The sequence below is a fragment of the Convolutriloba macropyga genome, chromosome 3 (assembly GCF_964194025.1).
Source record: "Convolutriloba macropyga chromosome 3, txConMacr16.3, whole genome shotgun sequence".
Classification (NCBI taxonomy): Eukaryota; Metazoa; Xenacoelomorpha; order Acoela; family Convolutidae; genus Convolutriloba; species Convolutriloba macropyga.
In genome coordinates, this window is record NC_134470.1 from 4,350,012 (window position 1) to 4,372,289 (window position 22,278).

The window sequence follows — 22,278 nt, forward strand, 5'->3', positions numbered from 1 at the left end:
GATTCTTTCAAGTTTTTAACTTCATCCTTAGAAAAGTTAGTTGCTAACCTACCCGCTTCGGCTTTCGCAATTTTCGATTCAATGTTCGATAGTGACCAGTCAGCTGATGCTCTAAATTTGATTAAAGAGAAAGGAATATACCCCCTATTCGTACATGACTGACCGCTCAAAGTTCGCAGAAACAGAACTTCCCCCACTCGAAAAGTGGAAAAACAGCCTAGACAATGGAAAATTGCAAATAACAGAGGATGAACTGCAAAAAGCAAAAACTGTTTTTGATACTTTCCAATGTTGTAACCTTGAAGGATATCATAACTTATATCTGAAGTGCGATACACTCTTGCTTGCGTGCGTGTTTGAAGAGTTTCGGAGACTGTGTATGAACACATATGGACTGGACTGCGCACATCACTACAGTGCCTCAAACCTCGCTGGTGATGCATTTCTCAAAATTTGCCGGGCCAATATTCAATTGTTGACAAATCGAGAACATCTGGAAATTGTTGAAAATACGATTAGAGGAGGTCTCGCATCGGTGTACGATGAACGTTACTTCAAGGCGAACAACAAGTATATGGAGAATTACGACAGTGCGCTCGAGTCGACTTTTGGTTTCATGGTAGATGCTAACAACTTGTATGGTGGCGTCATGAAAACAGAGCATCTACCTGTTGGTGACTTTTTGCTGGTGGAAGTCCCACTCGAGCAGGTACTCAATACACCAAAAGATTCTCCCATAGGTTACATCCTTGAAGTAGATTTGATGTACCCACACAATATACGAGACCTCCATCGTGATTTCCCTCTCGCGCCAACAAAAGAACTAGTACCCGATGAGTGGTTGAGCACTTACCAGAGAGAGTTGAAGTTCAATGTCAACATGCCGCGGTCATCTGTCCCCAAGTTACTACAAACCGTTACGGACAAAAAGCGGTACACGCTCCATTACCGGAATCTTCAACTTTATGTACAACTTGGCCTGGTTGTTGACAGAGTACATCGCGTGCTCCAATTCTCGCAAGAAAACTGGATGGAGCCCTATATCAGATTAAACACGGAAAAAAGACAGACCGCGCGGAACAAATTCGAAGAAAATTTGTTCAAACTTATGAACAATAGCGCTTATGGTAAAACCTGTGAGTCAAAAAGAAGGAGAATGAAACTTACCTTAGCGCAGAATGCAGATCAAGTGCTCCAGAATGTCTCACGCTTTACCTTCAAGACATTCAAAATTTTCGGCGAAAATTTAGCTGCTATCACGCACGAGCCAAAGAGAATCTTTTGGGATAAGCCAACAATTGTTGGCGCGACAATTCTAGAACTAGCTAAATTTCAAATGTATAGGTTTCACTATAATATAATGAAGCCGCATTTTGATTGTCGCCTGCTATATTCTGACACAGACAGCCTTTTATATAAAATTCGATCTGACGATTTCTACCAGGAATTAGCAGCAAAACCCACTATTTTGTCGGAGTTTGATTTTTCAAATTATCCTAAGGAGCATCAACTTTTCAACAACAACAACAAACTCGTCGTTCTCAAATACAAAGATGAATTCGCCGGAAAACTCATCGACGAGTTTGTTTCGCTGAAGCCGAAGTTATATTCCATAACTTCAACAGGTAAAACAGATTTATGTTCATTTATAACTTTGGTGTTAATATGGTTAGTCATTATCACACATACATCACACTAAACTTTAAGGGAAGCAAGCAAGCATTTCTTTGAAAAACTTTCTGAGGACAAATTGATAAAACTTCTCGCAACTTTTTTGTATTTGGATTCCCGAAAAATCTCTGCAAAAGGTGTTACCAGAGCTGCCAGGGAACAATTAACGCACCAGAAATACAAAGACGCTCTGTTCCTCTCATCCACACTACGAACACCGAACAACAGAATTGTGTCAGACCGTCACGTTCTACAGACTGTTTCCATTAATAAACTGTCCCTGAGTCCCTTCGATGACAAACGTTGCCGTACGGATTAAAACTTTGCCGTACGGATTAAAACTTTGCCGTACGGTCATGCCGACGCAATTGAAGCCACTGATCTTGAAAGTGATCCAGAGTGGGATGCACGGACGCAAGATGAAATTGAGGATCTCTTTGGGGAAGAATGGGAAACGGATAATGAGTCGGACAGCACGCTCCCTGCCTCCACTGAAAGTTGTCAACCACCCGATCCTGCCCTTGAAAGTTGGGAGCCACCTGATCCCGGATTCAACAGAATAATAAACGAATCAGACTTGGATAGTGAGGATAATGTCGATTTCGAGGCAGTAATTGACGAAGAATCTCCACTCAATTGTCCATTCATAGATTATGAAGCTGTTGAATCTGAGGACGGAAGAGAAATAACCGATTCGGAGGAGGAAGAAGCAATACCACCGCGTAAAAGGGGGCGACGCACATAAAAAACAGCAATTTTCAGCCTTATTTTTACGTCTGTAACTGTTGAGATTGTGTTTTATGTCTTATATTCCAATTAAAACTGTTTAACCTACTCTATTTTATCCCCATTTGTATATATTTTCCCTATGATAATTCAAAACATTTAAATATTTGCATTTTTTCCTTCGTTTCGTGCTAATTTTGTTGTAATTTTTTGTTAAAAATGGCTCAATTTTTGTGCAAAACCCATTTCAAAGCTCTAACCTACCCGTGCTTAACACTGGTTTCAGAAATAACGCTTTTTATCGTGATTTGTAACCTTTCGATTGTACAGATTTTGTGTTCAGTTTTGGTTCAATTTCTCAACCCAAGTTTGTGTTTTTTAGCTAAATTTCAATTGCTAGATTTGAACGAATTGCGTGGTTTGGTTCTACAGTAAATTCACAGTTTATATCCAGTCTTTCTGATAAGTCTAAATATTTCACTCTTTGATAAGAATAAATAATTCCCTCAAAGGAGGGGGGAAATGTTTGGATAATAATTCGGCATAAACCGAATAATTCCTTCAAAAGCGGGAAATGGAGGGGGAATAGGTTTGGATAATAATTCGGCCGGAAGGGAGCTGTCCCTGCATGTAAAAGGTTGGGTTGTCCTATCCCATGCAAAAGGTTGGGTTGTCATAGCGCATGTATCGGGTTGGGTTGTCCTTCCCAATGCAAAAGGTAGGGTTGTCCTCAGGACAACCCTATCTCTTACATGGGATGACAACCCCCCCGATCTTCCATGGTGTATACGTTACTACTCACGTGGTTCGGAGCCTTGCACGTGCATTTGTTTACGCCAAGAAATATTTCTAAAGTACACCACCTCTAATTTTAATTGTCGTTTGGGAGCAAGTCACTGGACGTTTTTGTAGTCGATGAAGTTTCTGTTTTCCTCTTGATCATATTATTGTTTTTGTTGCAGCTGTTTTTGTTGTTGTTTTGCAGTGTTTCCTGTTGCTTTATCCAAATTTCGGATCTATTCTGTCCCCCCCCCCCCCCAGCTTAGTTAGCATAAATTTTTTATGCCCCCCCAGGCGCACGTGCTATTTTCTTGCATAGTAACGTTCTATATAACAACATATAATTTGTAACTGGGGGTCATAAAAAACACTGGGGGGGGGGGGCGAAACAGAATAGATCCCAAATTTCTATTAGAAGGTAAAGTCAGCAGTTCTTAAGCAACCATTTGATCTCCATATTTATAAATTGAGTTTTAACGGTAACAATAATAGTTGGTTGCTGTTCATTAGCTCTGATGTGAATTCCTACCTGTATCAACGCCCTACTATGTAGAAACTAGTTTCTGGATTAGAGTGCCATTTGTTTCATCGTCAGTTTTAGGTGGAAGGGTTAGAAAGTTGAATTTCTCTCTGCCATGTGAGTTACTCTTATGGTATTATGTCTGGTCTGTGCTGTCTGCTCTCTTCTTGTGCTGTTTTTTCACAGAAGTTAGTAGGATAAGTTAAGTTCATTTTTTCAAATTAAAAATTATTCAAATTGCGGTAGGCATCAGTTAGGTTTTCATTAAATAACCAGTTTAAGACAGTTATTTTTAATTTTAGCGCATCATAAAGTTGTTTTGATATGTGTCATTCTGATTAATCATAACTGAGCATGTTGTCAAAACTAATATGAAAAAAATTAAATTTACTTTGAGTGCAATTTCAGACCAACTGCTTTCTTGATATCTGTTCACACTGTTTATATACGTGCCCTATTTGAGAATACAGAACAAAAAAGACGCAAAAATGTTCGGTATGTTTGGTTTTCCACGTAAAAAACTGTCGGTATTGTCGGTTTGTTCAGTAAGTCCAGTTTCAAACGCAAGAAATTGTCGGTGAGTTTGGTTTGAAACGTAAGAAACCTTCGATAGGTTCGGTTTTGGCAGATTCATTACGTAACGTTGATAGACGTGAGAAACGTTTGGTATTGTCGACTTCATATGTAATAAATGTTCGGTTTGCTCATATCTCAAAAGCAATTGGTTCATTTTAAAATTTTTAAAATTTCTCATGTGAAACAAATGAATTATTATTTAAAAAAATGGAAATTGGAGGAAAGACGTTTTTGTGATTGATGAAAAACCAGTTCTCGGTGACGAAATGCATAACTGAAATCTTTCGTGCCGATCTAAGGCGAATAAAAACATTTGCAGCTATTTTTTGCTAAGCCTCTGCAATTGCACAAGAAATTATATGTTTGATCATCTAACAAAACGCAGGCTATATCATCGTTTTTTACTTCTTAAATAGACACTAAAATGGATGATTATGTTAAACTTGAGTTGTGATTGTGTGAAGTTGTTTGTTCTTGTTATGAATTCGTTTTGCTGAAAAGTTTTTCTAGTGCACACTTAGTGATTTCCAAACCAAATCTCTCTACTAATGTTTGAAAAAAGACGATAGCGAATATATTTTACGTTTAAAAACGACAATATCGAATCTTATTTTTGTTAAATACCGAACAAAAACGATGATTGTTCCGACCCTCTTGAGGGGGGAGGAACTATATACTCAAATGGGTTTTTTTTTGTTCCGTGAATTTTCGCCGCTCGATATATTCATCGTAGAGAGTTGAGACTGGTATCATTAGAAAGCTCGTCCAGCGTAGAATATGAAATTAAAAAAGATTTTTTAATTTTCGTTTTCTACTGGGAGTTATCGAGGTTTAAACTTCTGAGAAAAGAAGAGTGAATTCACGTTGTTTTTTTTCACATTTTCCGGAATTTTTGCCTAAATTTTCGTCAATTTTGCTAAAATTTGTTATGATTTTTAAGAATAGTGTCGTTGATTTTTTTTTGACGACGAACAAGCATTGTTGATTGTTTTGATTTAATTTTTTTGGTCAAAAAGTCTGGATAAACATTTCAAAATTTAGCCTTTTTCATCAAAAACAGCACGAAATAAGCTACTTTAGTCCACTTTGATTAAATTTGCCGACAGTACACCCCCAAAACAACACTCTTACAATCTTTGTAGACTCAGAGGGAGGTTATTTCTACTTCAGAGTCTGCTGAGAGTGCCCTGTAGTTAAAACTTTGCCGTTTTTGCTAACTTTACTCATTGATTATCAAAAATGCAGAATTTATTTTGAGTTTTCAACTAACAAATTATCTATATCTACAACATTCGAAAAATCAATTGTTCCTAACGGACAATAAGTATTAGCAGGGCTAGTTTGGGCCATTCTTAGACTGTTACAATCCAAAAAAAATCGGGTTGTAATCAGTCGGTCTTTTTTTTTTTAAAAAAGACTTTTTTTAATAATAAAGAACAGAACATATCAAATCAAAGCTCAGGAGTGATAGGTCCAACCAATTCGCTTGCTAAGCAGCTCCAAGTTAACGCATTTAGTTTTTTAATTGAAAGTTTATGGTCGTTTCTTTATTTTAAAAAAAAAATTGACTTTTCAATAAATAATGGCTTAATTAAATTTTCCTCTATATTTTTCTTAATTTGTTCGTTTTCCAGCTTAGTGTCAGCAAAAAAAGACTGCTTCTTCTTTCTACTGATTTAACATTTATTCTCGGTTGCAGTTTTAAGCCTGAAGTTATTGTTTTCTGGCTTTGATACTACAAGATTTCAAATTTTTGTTTGTTTTGATATTTGCCAGTTATTCGCGTTTTCTAATTTTGTCACAATATCACATTATTGCCAGTTCTCATGTTACCTTATTAGCATTCAGAATAAGACACAATTGAACATATTAAAATCCTGAAAGATATACATCATCGTTTTAACGGCCTCGACGCCTCTTTCTTGAAGAAATCAATTGAGTTTTTAAATTTTATCTTCGACTGTCATTTATACTTTGTCGTTTCGGTCGTATAAAATTTCCTGTATAGTGAGAGCTTTCATTAGTTTTTCATGGAAAAAAAGAGGAACCGATGTTCTGATATTAGTAGAAAGCTGATGGCTTTCATGACTTTGAAAACAATCGTTTTCCAAAATTAAAAAAAAAACTTTTTAACTTAGCAATTTTGTTCTTTTTATGTTTCTTTTTGTTACCTAATCTCGTTAGTTAATTACAGGTCAAATATGACATTATGAGTGTCAAGGGAATAAAAGGGATTGGTGTCCCAAAATTTTTTTAAAAAGAATTTGTTATGACCTTGCTGGCTTCGACACCGGTTTTTCACAAAAAAAAAGTAAATTAATTTGATTTTTGTCATATTTGACGTTCTTTTTGTAGATGCAAGAAATATTCTGGATAATTACAGGTCTCGAGGGCTTCTTTTTCATGAATAAACGACCCTATTTAAATAGCTGTTTTCGTAATTAATGCCTTTCATGACATTGAATGTAATTTTGTTTCGAAAAAAAAAAGTTAAAAGTATTACATACTTTAGCACTTCGCTTTTTTGTCTACTTGTTACCTAGTCTTACTAATGAATGGCCACGTACTTTATTATAGCTGTTTCAAGAATGCGCAATCAAATATATTTTGAGTGCCAAAATTTGGCTAGACGGTTTTGACAGCGTTTTCTGGCAAATTTCAATTGAAATTTTGTTTGTTCTTTGTTGTTCTTTTTAGCCGCTTTAAAAAATGAATAAGGACAGGTCCTAATGCCCTTCAAAAGAAGCGGTGGTAATCGTAAATTTGTGGTAATATTAATTGATTCCTAATGGTATTTATTATTTTGAAGTTAACTGTTTCATAAAAATAAGTTAATTTTTTTACTTTACTGTTTTTGTTCTTTTTATGTTTCTTTTTGTTACCTAATCTCGTTAGTTAATTACAGGTCAAATATGACATTATGGGTGTTAAGGGAATAAAAGGGATTCGTGTCCCAAAATTTTTTTAAAAAGAATTTGTTATGACCTTGCTGGCTTCGACACCGGTTTTTCAAAAAAAAGTAAATTAATTTGATTTTTGTCATATTTGACGTTCTTTTTGTAGATGCAAGAAATATTCTGGATAATTAAAGATCTCGAGGGCTTCTTTTTCATGAATAAACGACCCTATTTAAATAGCTCTTTTCGTAATTAATGCCTTTCATGACATTGAATGTAATTTTGTTTCGAAAAAAAAGTTAAAAGTATTACATACTTTAGCACTTCGCTTTTTTGTCTATTTGTTACCTAGTCTTACTAATGAATGGCCACGTACTACATTATAGCTGTTTCAAGAATGCGCAATCAAATATATTTTGAGTGCCAAAATTTGGCTTGACGGTTTTGACAGCGTTTTCTGGCAAGTTTCAATTGAAATTTTGTTTGTTCTTTGTTGTTCTTTTTAGCCGCTTTAAAAAATGAATAAGGACAGGTCCTATTGCCCTTCAATAGAAGCGGTGGTAATCGTAAATTTGTGGTAATATTAATTGATTCCTGATGGTATTTATTACTTTGAAGTTAACTGTTTCAAAAAAATAAGTTAATTTTTTTACTTTACTGTTTTTGTTCTTTTTATGTTTCTTTTTGTTACCTAATCTCGTTAGTTAATTAGAGTTCAAATATGACATTATGGGTGTCAAGGGAATAAAAGGGATTGGTGTCCCAAAATTTTTTTAAAAAGAATTTGTTATGACCTTGCTGGCTTCGACACCGGTTTTTCACAAAAAAAAGTAAATTAATTTGATTTTTGTCATATTTGACGTTCTTTTTGTAGATGCAAGAAATATTCTGGATAATTACAGATCTCGAGGGCTTCTTTTTCATGAATAAATGGCCCTATTTAAATAGCTCTTTTCGTAATTAATGCCTTTCATGACATTGAATGTAATTTTGTTTCGAAAAAAAAGTTAAAGTATTACATACTTTAGCACTTCGCTTTTTTGTCTATTTGTTACCTAGTCTTACTAATGAATGGCCACGTACTACATTATAGCTGTTTCAAGAATGCGCAATCAAATATATTTTGAGTGCCAAAATTTGGCTTGAGGGTTTTGACAGCGTTTTCTGGCAAGTTCCAAATGAAATTTTGGTTGTTCTTTGATGTTCTTTTTAGCCGCTTTAAAAAATGAATAAGGACAGGTCCTAAAGCCCTTTCATAGAAGCGGTGGCAATCGTAAATTTGTGGTAAAATTAATTGATTCCTAATGGTATTTATTACTTTGAAGTAAACTGTTTCAAAAAAATAAGTTAATTTTTTTACTTTACTGTTTTTGTTCTTTTTATGTTTCTTTTTGTTACCTAATCTCTTTAGTTAATTACAGGTCAAACATGACATTATGGGTGTCAAGGGAATAAAAAGGATTGGTGTCCCAAAATTTTTTGAAAAAGAATTTGTTATGACCTTGCTGGCTTCGACACCGGTTTTTCACAAAAAAAATAAATTAATTTGATTTTTGTCATATTTGACGTTCTTTTTGTAGATGCAAGAAATATTGTGGATAATTACAGTACTCGAGGGCTTCTTTTTCATGAATAAACGACCCTATTTAAATACCTCTTTTCCTAATTAATGCCTTTCATGACATTGAATGTAATTTTGTTTCGAAAAAAAAGTTAAAAGTATTACATACTTTAGCACTTCGCTTTTTTGACTATTTGTTACCTAGTCTTACTAATGAATGGCCACGTACTACATTATAGCTGTTTCAAGAATGCGCAATCAAATATATTTTGAGTGCCAAAATTTGGCTTGAGGGTTTTGACAGCGTTTTCTGGCAAGTTTCAAATGGATTTTTGTTTGTTCTTTGTTGTTCTTTTTAGCCGCTTTAAAAAATGAATAAGGACAGGTCCTATTGCCCTTCAATAGAAGCGGTGGTAATTGTAAATTTGTGGTAATATTAATTGATTCCTGATGGTATTTATTACTTTGAAGTTAACTGTTTCAAAAAAATAAGTTAATTTTTTTACTTTACTGTTTTTGTTCTTTTTATGTTTCTTTTTGTTACCTAATCTCGTTAGTTAATTACAGGTCAAATATGACATTATGGGTGTCAAGGGAATAAAAGGGATTGGTGTCCCAAAATTTTTTTAAAAAGAATTTGTTATGACCTTGCTGGCTTCGACACCGGTTTTTCACAAAAAAAAGTAAATTAATTTGATTTTTGTCATATTTGACGTTCTTTTTGTAGATGCAAGAAATATTCTGGATAATTACAGATCTCGAGGGCTTCTTTTTCATGAGTAAACGACCCTATTTAAATAGCTCTTTTCCTAATTAATGCCTTTCATGACATTGAATGTAATTTTGTTTCGAAAAAAAAGTTAAAAGTATTACATACTTTAGCACTTCGCTTTTTGTCTATTTGTTACCTAGTCTTACTAATGAATGGCCACGTACTACATTATAGCTGTTTCAAGAATGCGCAATCAAATATATTTTGAGTGCCAAAATTTGGCTTGAGTGTTTTGACAGCGTTTTCTGGCAAGTTTCAAATGGAATTTTGTTTGTTCTTTGTTGTTCTTTTTAGCCGCTTTAAAAAATGAAAAAGGACAGGTCCTAATGCCCTTCAATAGAAGCGGTGGTAATCGTAAATTTGTGGTAAAATTAATTGATTCCTAATGGTATTTATTGCTTTGAAGTTAACTGTTTCAAAAAAAAAAGTTAATTTTTTTACTTTACTGTTTTTGTTCTTTTTATGTTTCTTTTTGTTACCTAATCTCGTTAGTTAATTACAGGTCAAATATGACATTATGGGTGTCAGGGGAATAAAAGGAATTGGTGTCCCAAAATTTTTTTTTAAAGAATTTGTTATGACCTTGCTGGCTTCGACACCGGTTTTTCACAAAAAAAAAGTGAATTAATTTGATTTTTGTCATATTTGACGTTCTTTTTGTAGATGCAAGAAATATTCTGGATAATAACAGATCCTCGAGGGCTTCTTTTTTCATACATAAACAACCCTATTTAAATAGCTCTTTTCGTAATTAATGCCTTTCATGACATTGAATGTAATTTTGTTTCGAAAAAAATGTTAAAAGTATTATATACTTTAGCACTTCGCTTTTTTGTCTACTTGTTACCTAGTCTTACTAATGAATGGCCACGTACTACATTATAGCTGTTTCAAGAATAAGCAATCAAATATGTTTTGAGTGCCAAAATTTGGCTTGACTGTTTTGACAGCGTTTTCTGGCAAGTTTCAATTGAAGTTTTGTTTGTTCTTTGTTGTTCTTTTTAGCCGCTTTAAAAAATGAAAAAGGACAGGTCCTAATGCCCTTCAATAGAAGCGGTGGTAATCGTAAATTTGTGGTAAAGTTAATTGATTCCTAATGGTATTTATTACTTTGAAGTTAACTGTTTCAAAAAAAAATTAATTTTTTTACTTTACTGTTTTTGTTCTTTTTATGTTTCTTTTTGTTACCTAATCTCGTTAGTTAATTACAGGTCAAATATGACATTATGGGTGTCAGGGGAATAAAAGGAATTGGTGTCCCAAAATTTTTTTTAAAGAATTTGTTATGACCTTGCTGGCTTCGACACCGGTTTTTCACAAAAAAAAGTGAATTAATTTGATTTTTGTCATATTTGACGTTCTTTTTGTAGATGCAAGAAATATTCTGGATAATAACAGATCCTCGAGGGCTTCTTTTGTCATACATAAACAACCCTATTTAAATAGCTCTTTTCGTAATTAATGCCTTTCATGACATTGAATGTAATTTTGTTTCGAAAAAAATGTTAAAAGTATTACATACTTTAGCACTTCGCTTTTTTGTCTACTTGTTACCTAGTCTTACTAATGAATGGCCACGTACTACATTATAGCTGTTTCAAGAATGCGCACTCAAATATGTTTTGAGTGCCAAAATTTGGCTTGACTGTTTTGACAGCGTTTTCTGGCAAGTTTCAATTGAAGTTTTGTTTGTTCTTTGTTGTTCTTTTTAGCCGCTTTAAAAAATGAATAAGGACAGGTCCTAATGTCCTTCTATAGAAGCGGTAGTAATCGTAAATTTGTGGTAATATTAATTGATTCCTAATGGTATTTATTACTTTGAAGTTAACTGTGTCATAAAAAATAAGTTAATTTTTTTACTTTACTGTTTTTGTTCTTTTTTGTATAACTGTTACCAAACCTTTTTATGGACTGGTCGCATATGTTTTCTGGTGATTTATAAGTTATTTTTGTTTAGTTTTAGGTTTATGTTGACTTTGTTATTAAATTTAGTTTTTAAGAGGGACAAAAAGTTTTTGATGTAATTAATGTTTGATGTTGTTGTTGTTTGATTTTGCTGTTCGTCTTGACTCGCTTTCTTAATATTGACATATTACAGCCATCTAATGCATCAATTTTTACTCCACTGAGTTATTTGCTTTGGAGGCTATCTTATCGTTCATACAGAATTTTTTGAAAAAGAGTTGGGCTTTTTTGGGATTCGCAAAAAATAATTTTTGGGTTTTTCTATCTGTTCCTCATTTGGTAGACAATTATGCCAAAATTGTGGATGGGCGGGGTCGGAACCTTATGTGCCATCGCACATTACCGAGCCGCCTTGTTCATACTAAAAAATCGTAGGAACTTTTGTCATTTTTAGCTTAAAAAACGATTATACCGACAATTTTCTTGGTTTTAAAAACCAAAATTTTCACGACGGTGATGCTCGGGAACTCTCGCACCAACCGTACAAAATGATTGATCACTTCAAACACGCGAGGAAATTTCTCCAGCGTGCTGTTAAACAAAGAAAGAGAAAATTACTCAAGGCGTGCTCAAATTTGGCGTGTTCTAGTCAATTTTCAGCAATATCTGTGAGAAAGCGACCCTCCAACTCAAAGGAATCTGCTTCGCATCATACGCAAAACATATAACATTGACAACGTCGAACACCCAGTTAGACGATCTTGGAGACCAGATTTCTCATTTTTCAAATCCAGATACAAGACTGGTTCTAAATCTCGATTAAAAAAATCGGGAATAAAAATTATTTTTGCTGAAAAATCCAGTGCAATTGTTTTTGCAAATTTATGCGATGACACCAGTTGTGACCCTCGGCTATCCATCGATAAAACACAAATTCCACCAGGTGTCAAATTTGTCCCTGGTAAATTAGTTTCTGACCAGTTTTGTGACATAAAACTAGCACCTTTTGACGCAAAAACATACAGACGCAGCAGAATAATGCAAATTTAGGTGAACTGTAATTAGTCTTTCTAGCTGAAAACCGGGAAAATATAACTTAAACTACTAAAAATTATGGCCACATAAATGCTTTGATTAGTAATCTGAAAAGAATTCCTCAGATTTTTTTTATTTTTTTTTCGAGCCACTGTTTGGTGTATTTCATTAAATTTGATCATTTCTGTTCTCCTCCCGCGCGTCAACAAAAAATATTGAATTTGAAATCAAATTATCAGGCTAATTGAAACAAGGTAGTTCTTTTGAATTTTTCCCGGCTGTACATAAATCAGTTCAGTTTTTAGTTAATTTAAAACGCTTTTTCATTCTATTGAAGAGCTGAACGCTACTAAAATGTAGACATATATTGACATTTATTGTATCATATTGAGAAACGTTTACTATCTGAAGCTGTCTAGCACAAATAAATTTAAAAAAAATCAACTGAACAAAATGATTCAATTGACAGAATAATGACAGATATTCTTATTTGAACAACTTGAACTAGATATGAGGGATATATAGTACGGATTGGGTGACAAAACACGTTTTTTTGTGAATAAAATGATTTAAATTTAAATGCAAACTGAATTTGCTTTAAATTTTTATCAAATTAGGGTAGCTTTTTGTTTCGCAGTATTTTTAATGCAACTAAGTGTTGTTTGGTGTTAAGAAGAAAAGCAGTAACGATCAACTAATTGAACTTTTTAATGCAAATATCGAGATGAAATTATTCTGTCGTACTGTTCTTCACTAAAGATATTTAATTGTACTCTTTTCTCACACCTCAATGGTCGGTAGCCCGTAATTTCAGAGCAACGTTTTTCTATATGTTGTGTTTAGTCAGAACCAATCAAATAGAAGAGGATTGGTAAATGATTTTAAATATTTTTGATAAAAGTTCTAGATATAATTTCAAATTAAATGCTGATTGAATGTTTGATGCTGAAAATCAAAGCAAATTTAAAAAAAAAAAACGATTAAATTAAATGGTGTTTGGCGATCGAACATTCACTATTAGTGATCTAAATGTTGATTAGAAGAGATAGAAATCATTTTAAAAACAATCTGTAATAAAAGCATCGGTTGCATTTAAAACAGCAAAAATCCTATACTAGCAAGTCTAAGAATTTGCATTCAATGATAAATTCAGTTCCGTTCTTTGAAACTTTATATTTGGTTGATTTACGATTTTCTTATTAACGTGTGTATGCAACGCTAAATCAAATTTTGTTGCGTCAAAAATTGTTGAATATCTTACTAATGAATTTTTTTTGGGCAGCCGACTAATACTAGTAAATTCAGAAACAGTGAAAAACGCTCTTTTTCGGGGATGAAATTCTTTTTCCAGTCGCATTATTCGAAACTTAAATATATGAAGACCGACAACAAATGAGTGATTGATAGAAGTAATGCAAAAAATCTTGTGATCCAGCTATCGATAAGTGGAGTATAGAAACAACATGGAGGCTCAGTAATGTGCGATAGCAAATAAGGTTCCGACCCTACTCATCCACAATTTTGGCATAAATATCTACCAAATGAGGAGCAGATAGACAACCCAAAAAAACTCATATATGTATAAAAATGATGTATGAACAAAAAGATAACCTCTAAAGCATTGATATGCCAATATTGAGATATGCCAATATTAAGATTGATGAGATATGCCAATATTAAGAACAATATAAAATAAAACAACAACAAACAATAATTACATCAAAAAATTTATGTCTGTTTTAAAAAACAAAACTTAATAACAAAGTCAAAATAGCACTGGATGAAAATTCCAAAATAAGGCTTGGTAACAATTAGACAATAAAGAACAAAAACACTAAATTTGAAAAATTAGCTCGTTTTTCTTATAAAACAATCAATTTCAAAGTAAAGGAAACCATTAGAAAGCAATCAAAAACTCCCATAGATTTACAATTACAAATGTTTCTAAAGATGGGATTTAGGAAGTGTCAGTATTCAATTTTTATGCTGTTATAAAAAAAACAGCAAATAGACAACAAAAAAAAACAGTTAAATTTTGCCAGAAAACGCTTTTGAAGACGTAAAGCCATACTTTGGCCCTTAAATATGTTCGATTGCACCTTCTTCAAACACCAATAATTTATCATGTGACCTCTCATTAATGGAGCCAGGTAACAACTAGACAAAGAAAAAAAGACAAAATTAAGTAATACATTTTTTTCGAAAAAAAATTATTTCGGAAGACATGAAAGCCATTAATTACAAGAGAAAATATAGGTATATATAGGTTTATTCATTCCTTTAAAGAAAAATTTTGAAAGCTGCAATTATCCAGAATATATCGTAAGTCTACAAAAGAACGTAAAATATGACAAAAATAAAAAAAAATAGATAATTTTTTTGTGAAAGACCTTGGTCGAAGCTAGTAATGTCACATGGAACTCTTTAAAAACATTAGATTTTGTAACCTCAATCCCCTTGACAACTTTCCTTGAAAACAATTTTGTGATATTTGGTCTCTATTTAAGAAGACTAGGTAAAAAACAGACAATAAAAGAACAAAGTTGCGAAAAAAAAGATTTTTTTTTTTAATTTAGAAAACAATTGTTTTCAAGGTGTTGAGAGCCATCAGCTTTCTACTAATATCGGAATATTGGCTTCCATCTGTTTTCCCATAAAAAATTAATGAAACCGAGTTATTGTACAGGAAAATTCGTACGACTAACAAGACAAAGTAAAAACGACAGTTAAATACGACAGAATAAAAAAGTTACCTTAAATTCTTCGAGAAAGTATTGTCAAAGCCGTTAAAACCAGAATTTATATCCTTAAAGATTTTAATATCATCGATTGTGTTTTATTTTGAATGCCAATATTGTGATATATGGACTGTCCATAACGTGATAATGTGACAAAACTAGAACACATGAAAAATGGGAAAAGGCCTGAAAATAAAAAAATGTGAAATCTAGTAGTTTCAAAGCCTGAAAGCCATATTTAGGGTGCAAAACCGCAAAAAAGATTAAAGTTGATTTTGCAGGAAGAAAAAGCATTCTTTAGTTGCTGACACTAAGCTGCAAGTTGACCAAATTAAGAGAAAAAAGGAGGCAAAGTTCAATAAGCAATTATTTATTTAAAAATCAAATATTTTTAAAAGTCAAAGCGGCCATAAGCTCTCAAATAAATTATATACAATAATTTGGAGCTAATAAGGAAGCGAATTGGACCTATCACTAGTAGGCTTTGACTTAAAATGTTCTGTTGTTTAATTAATATATAAGAAAGATCATTTTTTTTTATAAAGAAGACCGACTGATTACAATCTGAAATCTTTTTGGATTGTAACAGTCCAATTTTGGTCAAAAACTATCTCTTCTAATACTGTTTGTCCACTAGGAACACTTATTTTTTCGAATGTTATAGATATAGACATTTTGTTAGTTAAAAAATCAAAAATAAATGATGCGTTTTTGATAATCACCGAATATAGTTGGCAAAAAAGGGCAAAGTTTTAATTACGGATCACTCGCAACGGAAGTTGAAAGAAAAATAGCCCCTTTAAAGTCTACAAAAATTGTGTTAGTGGTCTTTGGGTGTGTAATTCCTGAAAATTTAATTGGGTGTGTAATTCCCCCCCCCCCTCAAGAGGGTCGGAACAAAAAAAGCAACTAAAACAAGTTTGAGAGAGTTTCCCACCCTTTTCCCGAAATTTCTGATCAGTCATTGTTCATTAAATAGCTCCAAAACATCTTTTGTTCATTAATCGACGGAGCTTTTTTTATTTTTTTTCTTTTTTGCTCAGAAAGTTGTCAAAGAGAGTGTTTGTTTATCTCGTTAATCGAAAATTTTTTCTTTATTTATAGATTATCTGTATTTTTTTCATTATAAAGATACAAAATTAAAGCAAATTTATGCTGCAGTTTTTGAATGTAAGATTATAATCATTTCAAGATTAAAATGTTTTGATTTTTTAAAATTTGTTTTCTCAAGCCATGTGGCCGCAGCTGTAACCTTTTATGAATAACTATAGCGTTTGTTAAGCTCATTGTTTAATGTATGGTTGTCTTTGTTCCCGAGACAATTATAAGAAAGCTGTAATAACAAATGGTAACAATTGCAAGAATTGCAATTTGGAATTTTTGCTGATAATCTTTATTTTTCCTAGTATTGGGAAAATTTTTGGGTACATCCATAAATGAGTCCCCAAACAGCGTCTTGCTGGAAAAAATAAACTTAAGTTGTTTTCTTTGTTGATCTTTATAGAAAAAGACGAATTTGATGGGCGCTTCAAGAACACCATTTATTCATTTTTTTTTAAAAAAAACACAATGTTTCTCCTTAACTTAGCATTCTACAACAAAGTTGAAGTATAATTTAGGGTAAATCATGATTTTATTCCTCAGATGTTCAGCAGAGTGTACTGAATCTTTCATAGTATCATTGTTTTATGGCGCTAAGCTGCATGCACTAAATGTCAAGATTTTATAATAAGTGCTGTGTTTTTTTTATGTTATTGCTAATCCTATTGCTATTAAAAAAGGAAAATAGCTGCAATACAGATTACGCATGGAAAAAACTTTCCGGTATAAGAAATATTATAGCTATCAAGAAAATATTGCTTCCAAAAATTTTATTCCAAACTTACTATTCGATTTTTTCCAGTAAATTATCGTAAGAAGTTTCAGGTGCGTCAACTGCAATTCATTCAGTATTCTGACAAAAATTTTAAAGAAAGTTTAAAAATTTTCGGCTGCAAACAGTAATAATTGCTCAATTTACTGAAAAACCGCTTTGAATGCTATCAAATATGATCTAAGAAATGTGCTAAAACTTTCTCTGGGTTTGATCAAGGGGAGGGGAGCGTGAAAAATTTGGAGGGGCAGGCTGAACAATTAGAAATTTTTCAGGTTTTGTCTGCTCATTTGTAAAAAAAATACGCCATAAGAAAACTCGAGGATTCCATGCGATTATGTACGTGTGCCACAGTTTATCTAGATTATATCAAAAATATTACCCAAGATATGTGAGAAAAAAATTTTGGTCTACTTGGTTTTAACATTAGCGGCTTCAATTATGTCCGTTGTGAAAAGTTATACATAAAAAGGAATTTCTCCCCTTGAAAATCGCTTTGTTCTCAACTTAATTCTTAGCTGTATTCTCTTTCATCTGAGATTAACATGTGGTTAAACGCAGTAACCTTAGCTCGCTTTACTCTTTTTTCACTTCCTAAAAAATGATTGAACGGAGTCAAGTCTTTGTTCAACTCACAGTATAGATTTTGTTCAGGATTTTAATCAATAGCCATTTGAACATAACATGTATTAGCGTGCATTGATTGCTTAGAAGGATGAAATAAGAACTGCAGACATGAAGAAACGACTAACCTTGTGAAGTTGACACGATCAGTACGATTGATAGCGAGATAAGAAACAGGGTTACAGGGGGGTACCAAAGGGTACCCATGTTCGGGATTGGGGGGTATAGTTCTTGCTGCTGCTGTTGTTGATTATTTCACCCTTTTTTATTAGCCTATATGGCGCCAAGTGTATTTGAGTGAGTGCGTGTGTGCTAAAACTAAATCAAGCAAAAGGCTAAGACGGGGAATTAGTTAGGTAGTTAAAATGGCATAAAACTGAAGGGAAATAAAACAGGGAAAGAAAGACCTTTTAAAATTATGGATAATTTTTAACTTTGCCGCATAGGAGTCATAGCGGCGAATCATAAACTCGTTTGAAATATCCCCCGAATATTCCAAGTATTAGTGAAAAATGAAATAAAGAATACTAAAATTTTCAGCTAGTTTCAAAACATTGTATTTGTTATTATCTACTGGTTCGTTGGTGAATTACTATTGACAAAAGAATTGTTACTAAGGCTGGTGGGAATATATAATATATATGCCGGGCTCTTTCCATTCACAAAAACGACGCTTGATCGAAACAAAAAGACCTACCATTGCGCTTGATTTTTAACCAATAAAATTTCACAAAAGAAAATTGAAAATTGTGCGCACAAAATCAATGCAGATTTTTTTTTCATTATGGCAAAACTGAACGAGTTTAGAGAATATATTAATGAATTACACTCAAAAGAACAACGTATATGGTTTGAAAGTATGTACGTATGAACAAAAACATCAAAGAGTTGTACATTTCCCGCTGTTTTGAGTCAAATCCAGCCAGAGAAAATTTTTCAATGACCAATTTATACTGGATTACGAACTAACCACTAAAAGAGGTCATTCAAATATTTGTCCCCTTTTGAGACCAGTTTATGCAAATGCAATTTGGTACTGGGAAAACTTGGACTTTATAAAGGCAAATGGAACGCGAATATTATAGTGTTACTGAATAAATTTGACAAAAAATGATAAACTGTTAGAAATTGATTATTGGGTTTCATCTTTTAGAAGAGGTTTTCCCTGGTCAAAATCACTGAAATCTTTGCGGGGAAAATGCTGAATTTACGGAAAATAAGCACCAAATTAACACTGAAACCTCAACCGTTGCTTATGAAATACCTCTTTCTTGTTTTTCTGAATAAAACTCTGCGGATTTGACTTTACCTGTAAAATAGTTCAAAGAAATTTTTGATTTGCTAACTGATTTGTTAACTGACAGGATGCGCTCAACGTTTGCACAGCAATTAGTCTAGAATATTCTAGAAAGCTCCAGAAACATCAGGAAAAAACACGTACTTCAAGATCATAACAGTCAATTAGAGATGGTGACTAGACACGTCACAAAGTGTATCTGCTGAAAACATTTGATGAGCCTTTGAATTTAAGATCTGTTTCATGCTTTGTACAAAATCATGAGCCCGGATCCGAGTGTCATAAGATTTCAGTACTGAATCATGAAAAATTAATTCTGATTTTGCCTATTACCAGAGTTTTGATCATGAGACCTATTACACATTTCATAAAAGTTCAGAGAAAATTCTGAACTTTCCATGAACATAATGAATGTAAATTCTGTATACACAATGAATATAAGTAGATTTTTGTCTGTTTTTTGGCCTGAACAGCATAAAAACGAAAAGCTGACATTCAAAGAAAAAAATCGATGCGTGTGGTTACATGAAAATTCACTCAATGATAAAATACCCAATATTAAGTCAAAAATTCCCAATTCACTTTCACGCAATTCAGTCGGTTTTGACCTTCAAATTTATGTTCTAAAAACACGCGTTTTTTAATCAGAAGCCCATGAAAAGAAAATCGATTTGAAAAATATCCTTAACTAGATTACATCATCATTGCATTTTACTGCATTCAATTGTTTTTTCTGCGATGAGGGTCTCGTGTGTAGCAATTCCGAAAAGGTGAGCGAATTAACCAAGGAGGTTCGTTTTTTTGTGTTTCGAAAAAAACATAAACGATCGCCTGCGTTCTCAGGAATGGTATTCCGGTAAAGATTGTGTGCTTATTTCCAATCCCCATTTGAAGCAAGGAAAAGTGTAGACATCACCCGAGACACTCTGAAATTTTTTCAAAACTTTTTTGGGATGAAAATAGATTACGATCGGATGAAAGCTTGCCACCTATTACCCAGTAACAATGCCAAAACAACTTCCACTGTTATCTGTAAGTTCATATTCTATCAGGACAAAATTGTTGTGTACAAGAAACGAAGGAGTCTACGAAACAAAAAAAAATTTATGAACATGCTAAATATATACATTTACGTTCGCTGCCTGAAGTTTTGGTTCATGATGGAAACGAAAAAAACTAAGTTTGTCAAAGTCCAAGAAATTGAGGAGTTGGATAACTTAGATGCTGTCAAAAAGAGACAAGCAACTGACCGAACCAAAGACAAGCAACTGACCGAAAAATTGTCGCCACAAAACAAACGCCACTGCTTCGGTAGACATTAGAGGAACTTATACGAACTTAATACATTAACTCAACCTTTTGTTTTGATTGACTTCAGTGAACTTTCGATTTTTTTTTCTATTCAAGAATATATTGATTTCTAACGGGAAGATAAATAGAGTTGGTAAGAACAAAACACCAATTGATTAATCCAGCTTGATATTGACGAAGCTGTTTTTTAGGTTTCTACGAACCTACCAGTGATCTCCGCTGGTGCCTTTCAACCTAGTTGCGATCTCCGCAACCTGCACATGTTGGAAGAACGGGATTTGAAGCCTACTAAAAACTCTGCGATCTCCGCGGAGCTATTAAACCAACTAGGAACACTCTAAAAACTATCCAATATTTATTGTTTCTTTTTCAAAACTTTTTTTCTGATTTATTCTCTGGCAATTTCCTAAAATTTCTTTTTTTGTTTTGTTTTGTATTTTTTAACATTCATGCGCTGTTGGGATAAGATGCTGATAAAAACCAGTAAGGCATAATGGAAAAAAATCAGACAAAATAACATGTGGAGGTTTTATCAAACAAGGACACTTCAGGTAATACGGCAAAGGAGTGGATACTCCTTCAAAACATTCGTTCTTTAACAAAAAAGACTTTAATGAATTCAAATTTATCTTTAGTCAAACTGAGGTTGAGCCAATGGCAATCTGCCTCACCGAAACTTGGTTAAAAAATAGCTTTCAAAGCAATTGTTTATCTCTACACAACTACCTCGAGATAGAAACATCCAACAGAAAAAAAGAGGAGGTGGTGTTGGTATTTTTGTACGCATAAAAGCAACAAAAAAGAATTACACGAGTTGATACAAACAGTCTGCAAGTTATTAGTTTGGAGATTAAATTTTGCGATAGAACATACTTAGTGACTTGTATATACATTCCGCCCAAAGCTACAAAAGCAGAAACCTTTGGAAAACTTTCTTCCTATATTGATCAAATAAGTATAACACCCAGTACTCTACATCATGTGTATTGACCTAAATGTTAATTTTTTGAAGATATTGGCAAAAACGACCCTAATAACGAACCGGATGGAAATGAATGCTTTGGCTCTTGTAGACCCTCAAATTGCAACGCGCGAAACAATTAGGACAAAAACTTGTTTTGACGTTTTTTCTTACAAATTTCAAATCAGAAAATTTTATTGAAAAAACCAAATTCAGCGACCATTGCATGGTAGGACTAGAGCTTGTGAAAGGAGAGAAAAGTTCTGAACGTGTTCAAATACTGAGAAGAAACTGGAATAAACTAGAAGATGATTATCTTCTTGGTGAGCTCAACCGTTTTCTCCTGAAAAAATTTGAATCAATTAATAACAAGTGATACTATCCGGTGTGCAGAGATCGTACATGAGAAACTGGTTGAGACACTTAATATTTTTAATAATAAAGCCATCAAAACAAGGCGCTAAGAATGACTTGGATTGACAGGGAAGTAAAAAGATGCTCAGCTAAAAAAAGCCAACTCTGGAAGCGTTATTGAACAACAAAATCTCAAAGCGATAAAGAAGCGTACGACAAGCTTTCCAAATTGACGAGGAAAAAATAAGAGGAAAAATGTTAGATTTTTATGAAAAGCAATAATGACAGAAGCTAGAAACAAAAACAGGAAATTTTTTCAGTTTGTTAACGAAGTAATCAAAGTCAATGGAGATGAAAAAACAGTAGCAAGGAACGCTGTTGAAGATCTTGATTAAATCAATGGTATTTTGCTACAATAAGAGCAAACAATTTTCCCTCACCAATACTGACACAGAGAGCAATTAACGAAAAAGAAGTTGCTGCCGCTATTGCTAAGACTAAGAAAAAGTACAGCACAGATTGCTATAATTTGAACTACGTCCATATCAAAGCTGTATCGGCAAGTGTTTCAATGGTTCTGACGATGCTTTTCAACAAATGTTTTGAGGAGGAAAATTTTACTAAGTCTTTTAAAATAGCATCCATAACACCACTTCATAAAGAAGGAGACAAGAGCA

The 22,278-nt window shown here is 33.2% G+C and overlaps 1 protein-coding gene across 1 annotated transcript in view; it reads right to left on the reverse strand.

The window, feature by feature from the left end:
* LOC142336792 (neuronal acetylcholine receptor subunit beta-2-like) overlaps positions 1-18,549 on the reverse strand; it is a 91,207-nt gene extending 72,658 nt beyond the window's left edge. The window contains exon 1 of the mRNA XM_075385712.1: positions 17,807-18,549. Within this exon, the coding sequence (XP_075241827.1) occupies positions 17,807-17,885 (79 nt within the window). The 5' untranslated portion in view covers positions 17,886-18,549. The remainder of the gene's footprint in view (positions 1-17,806) is intronic.
* Positions 18,550-22,278: the final 3,729 nt, after the last annotated feature.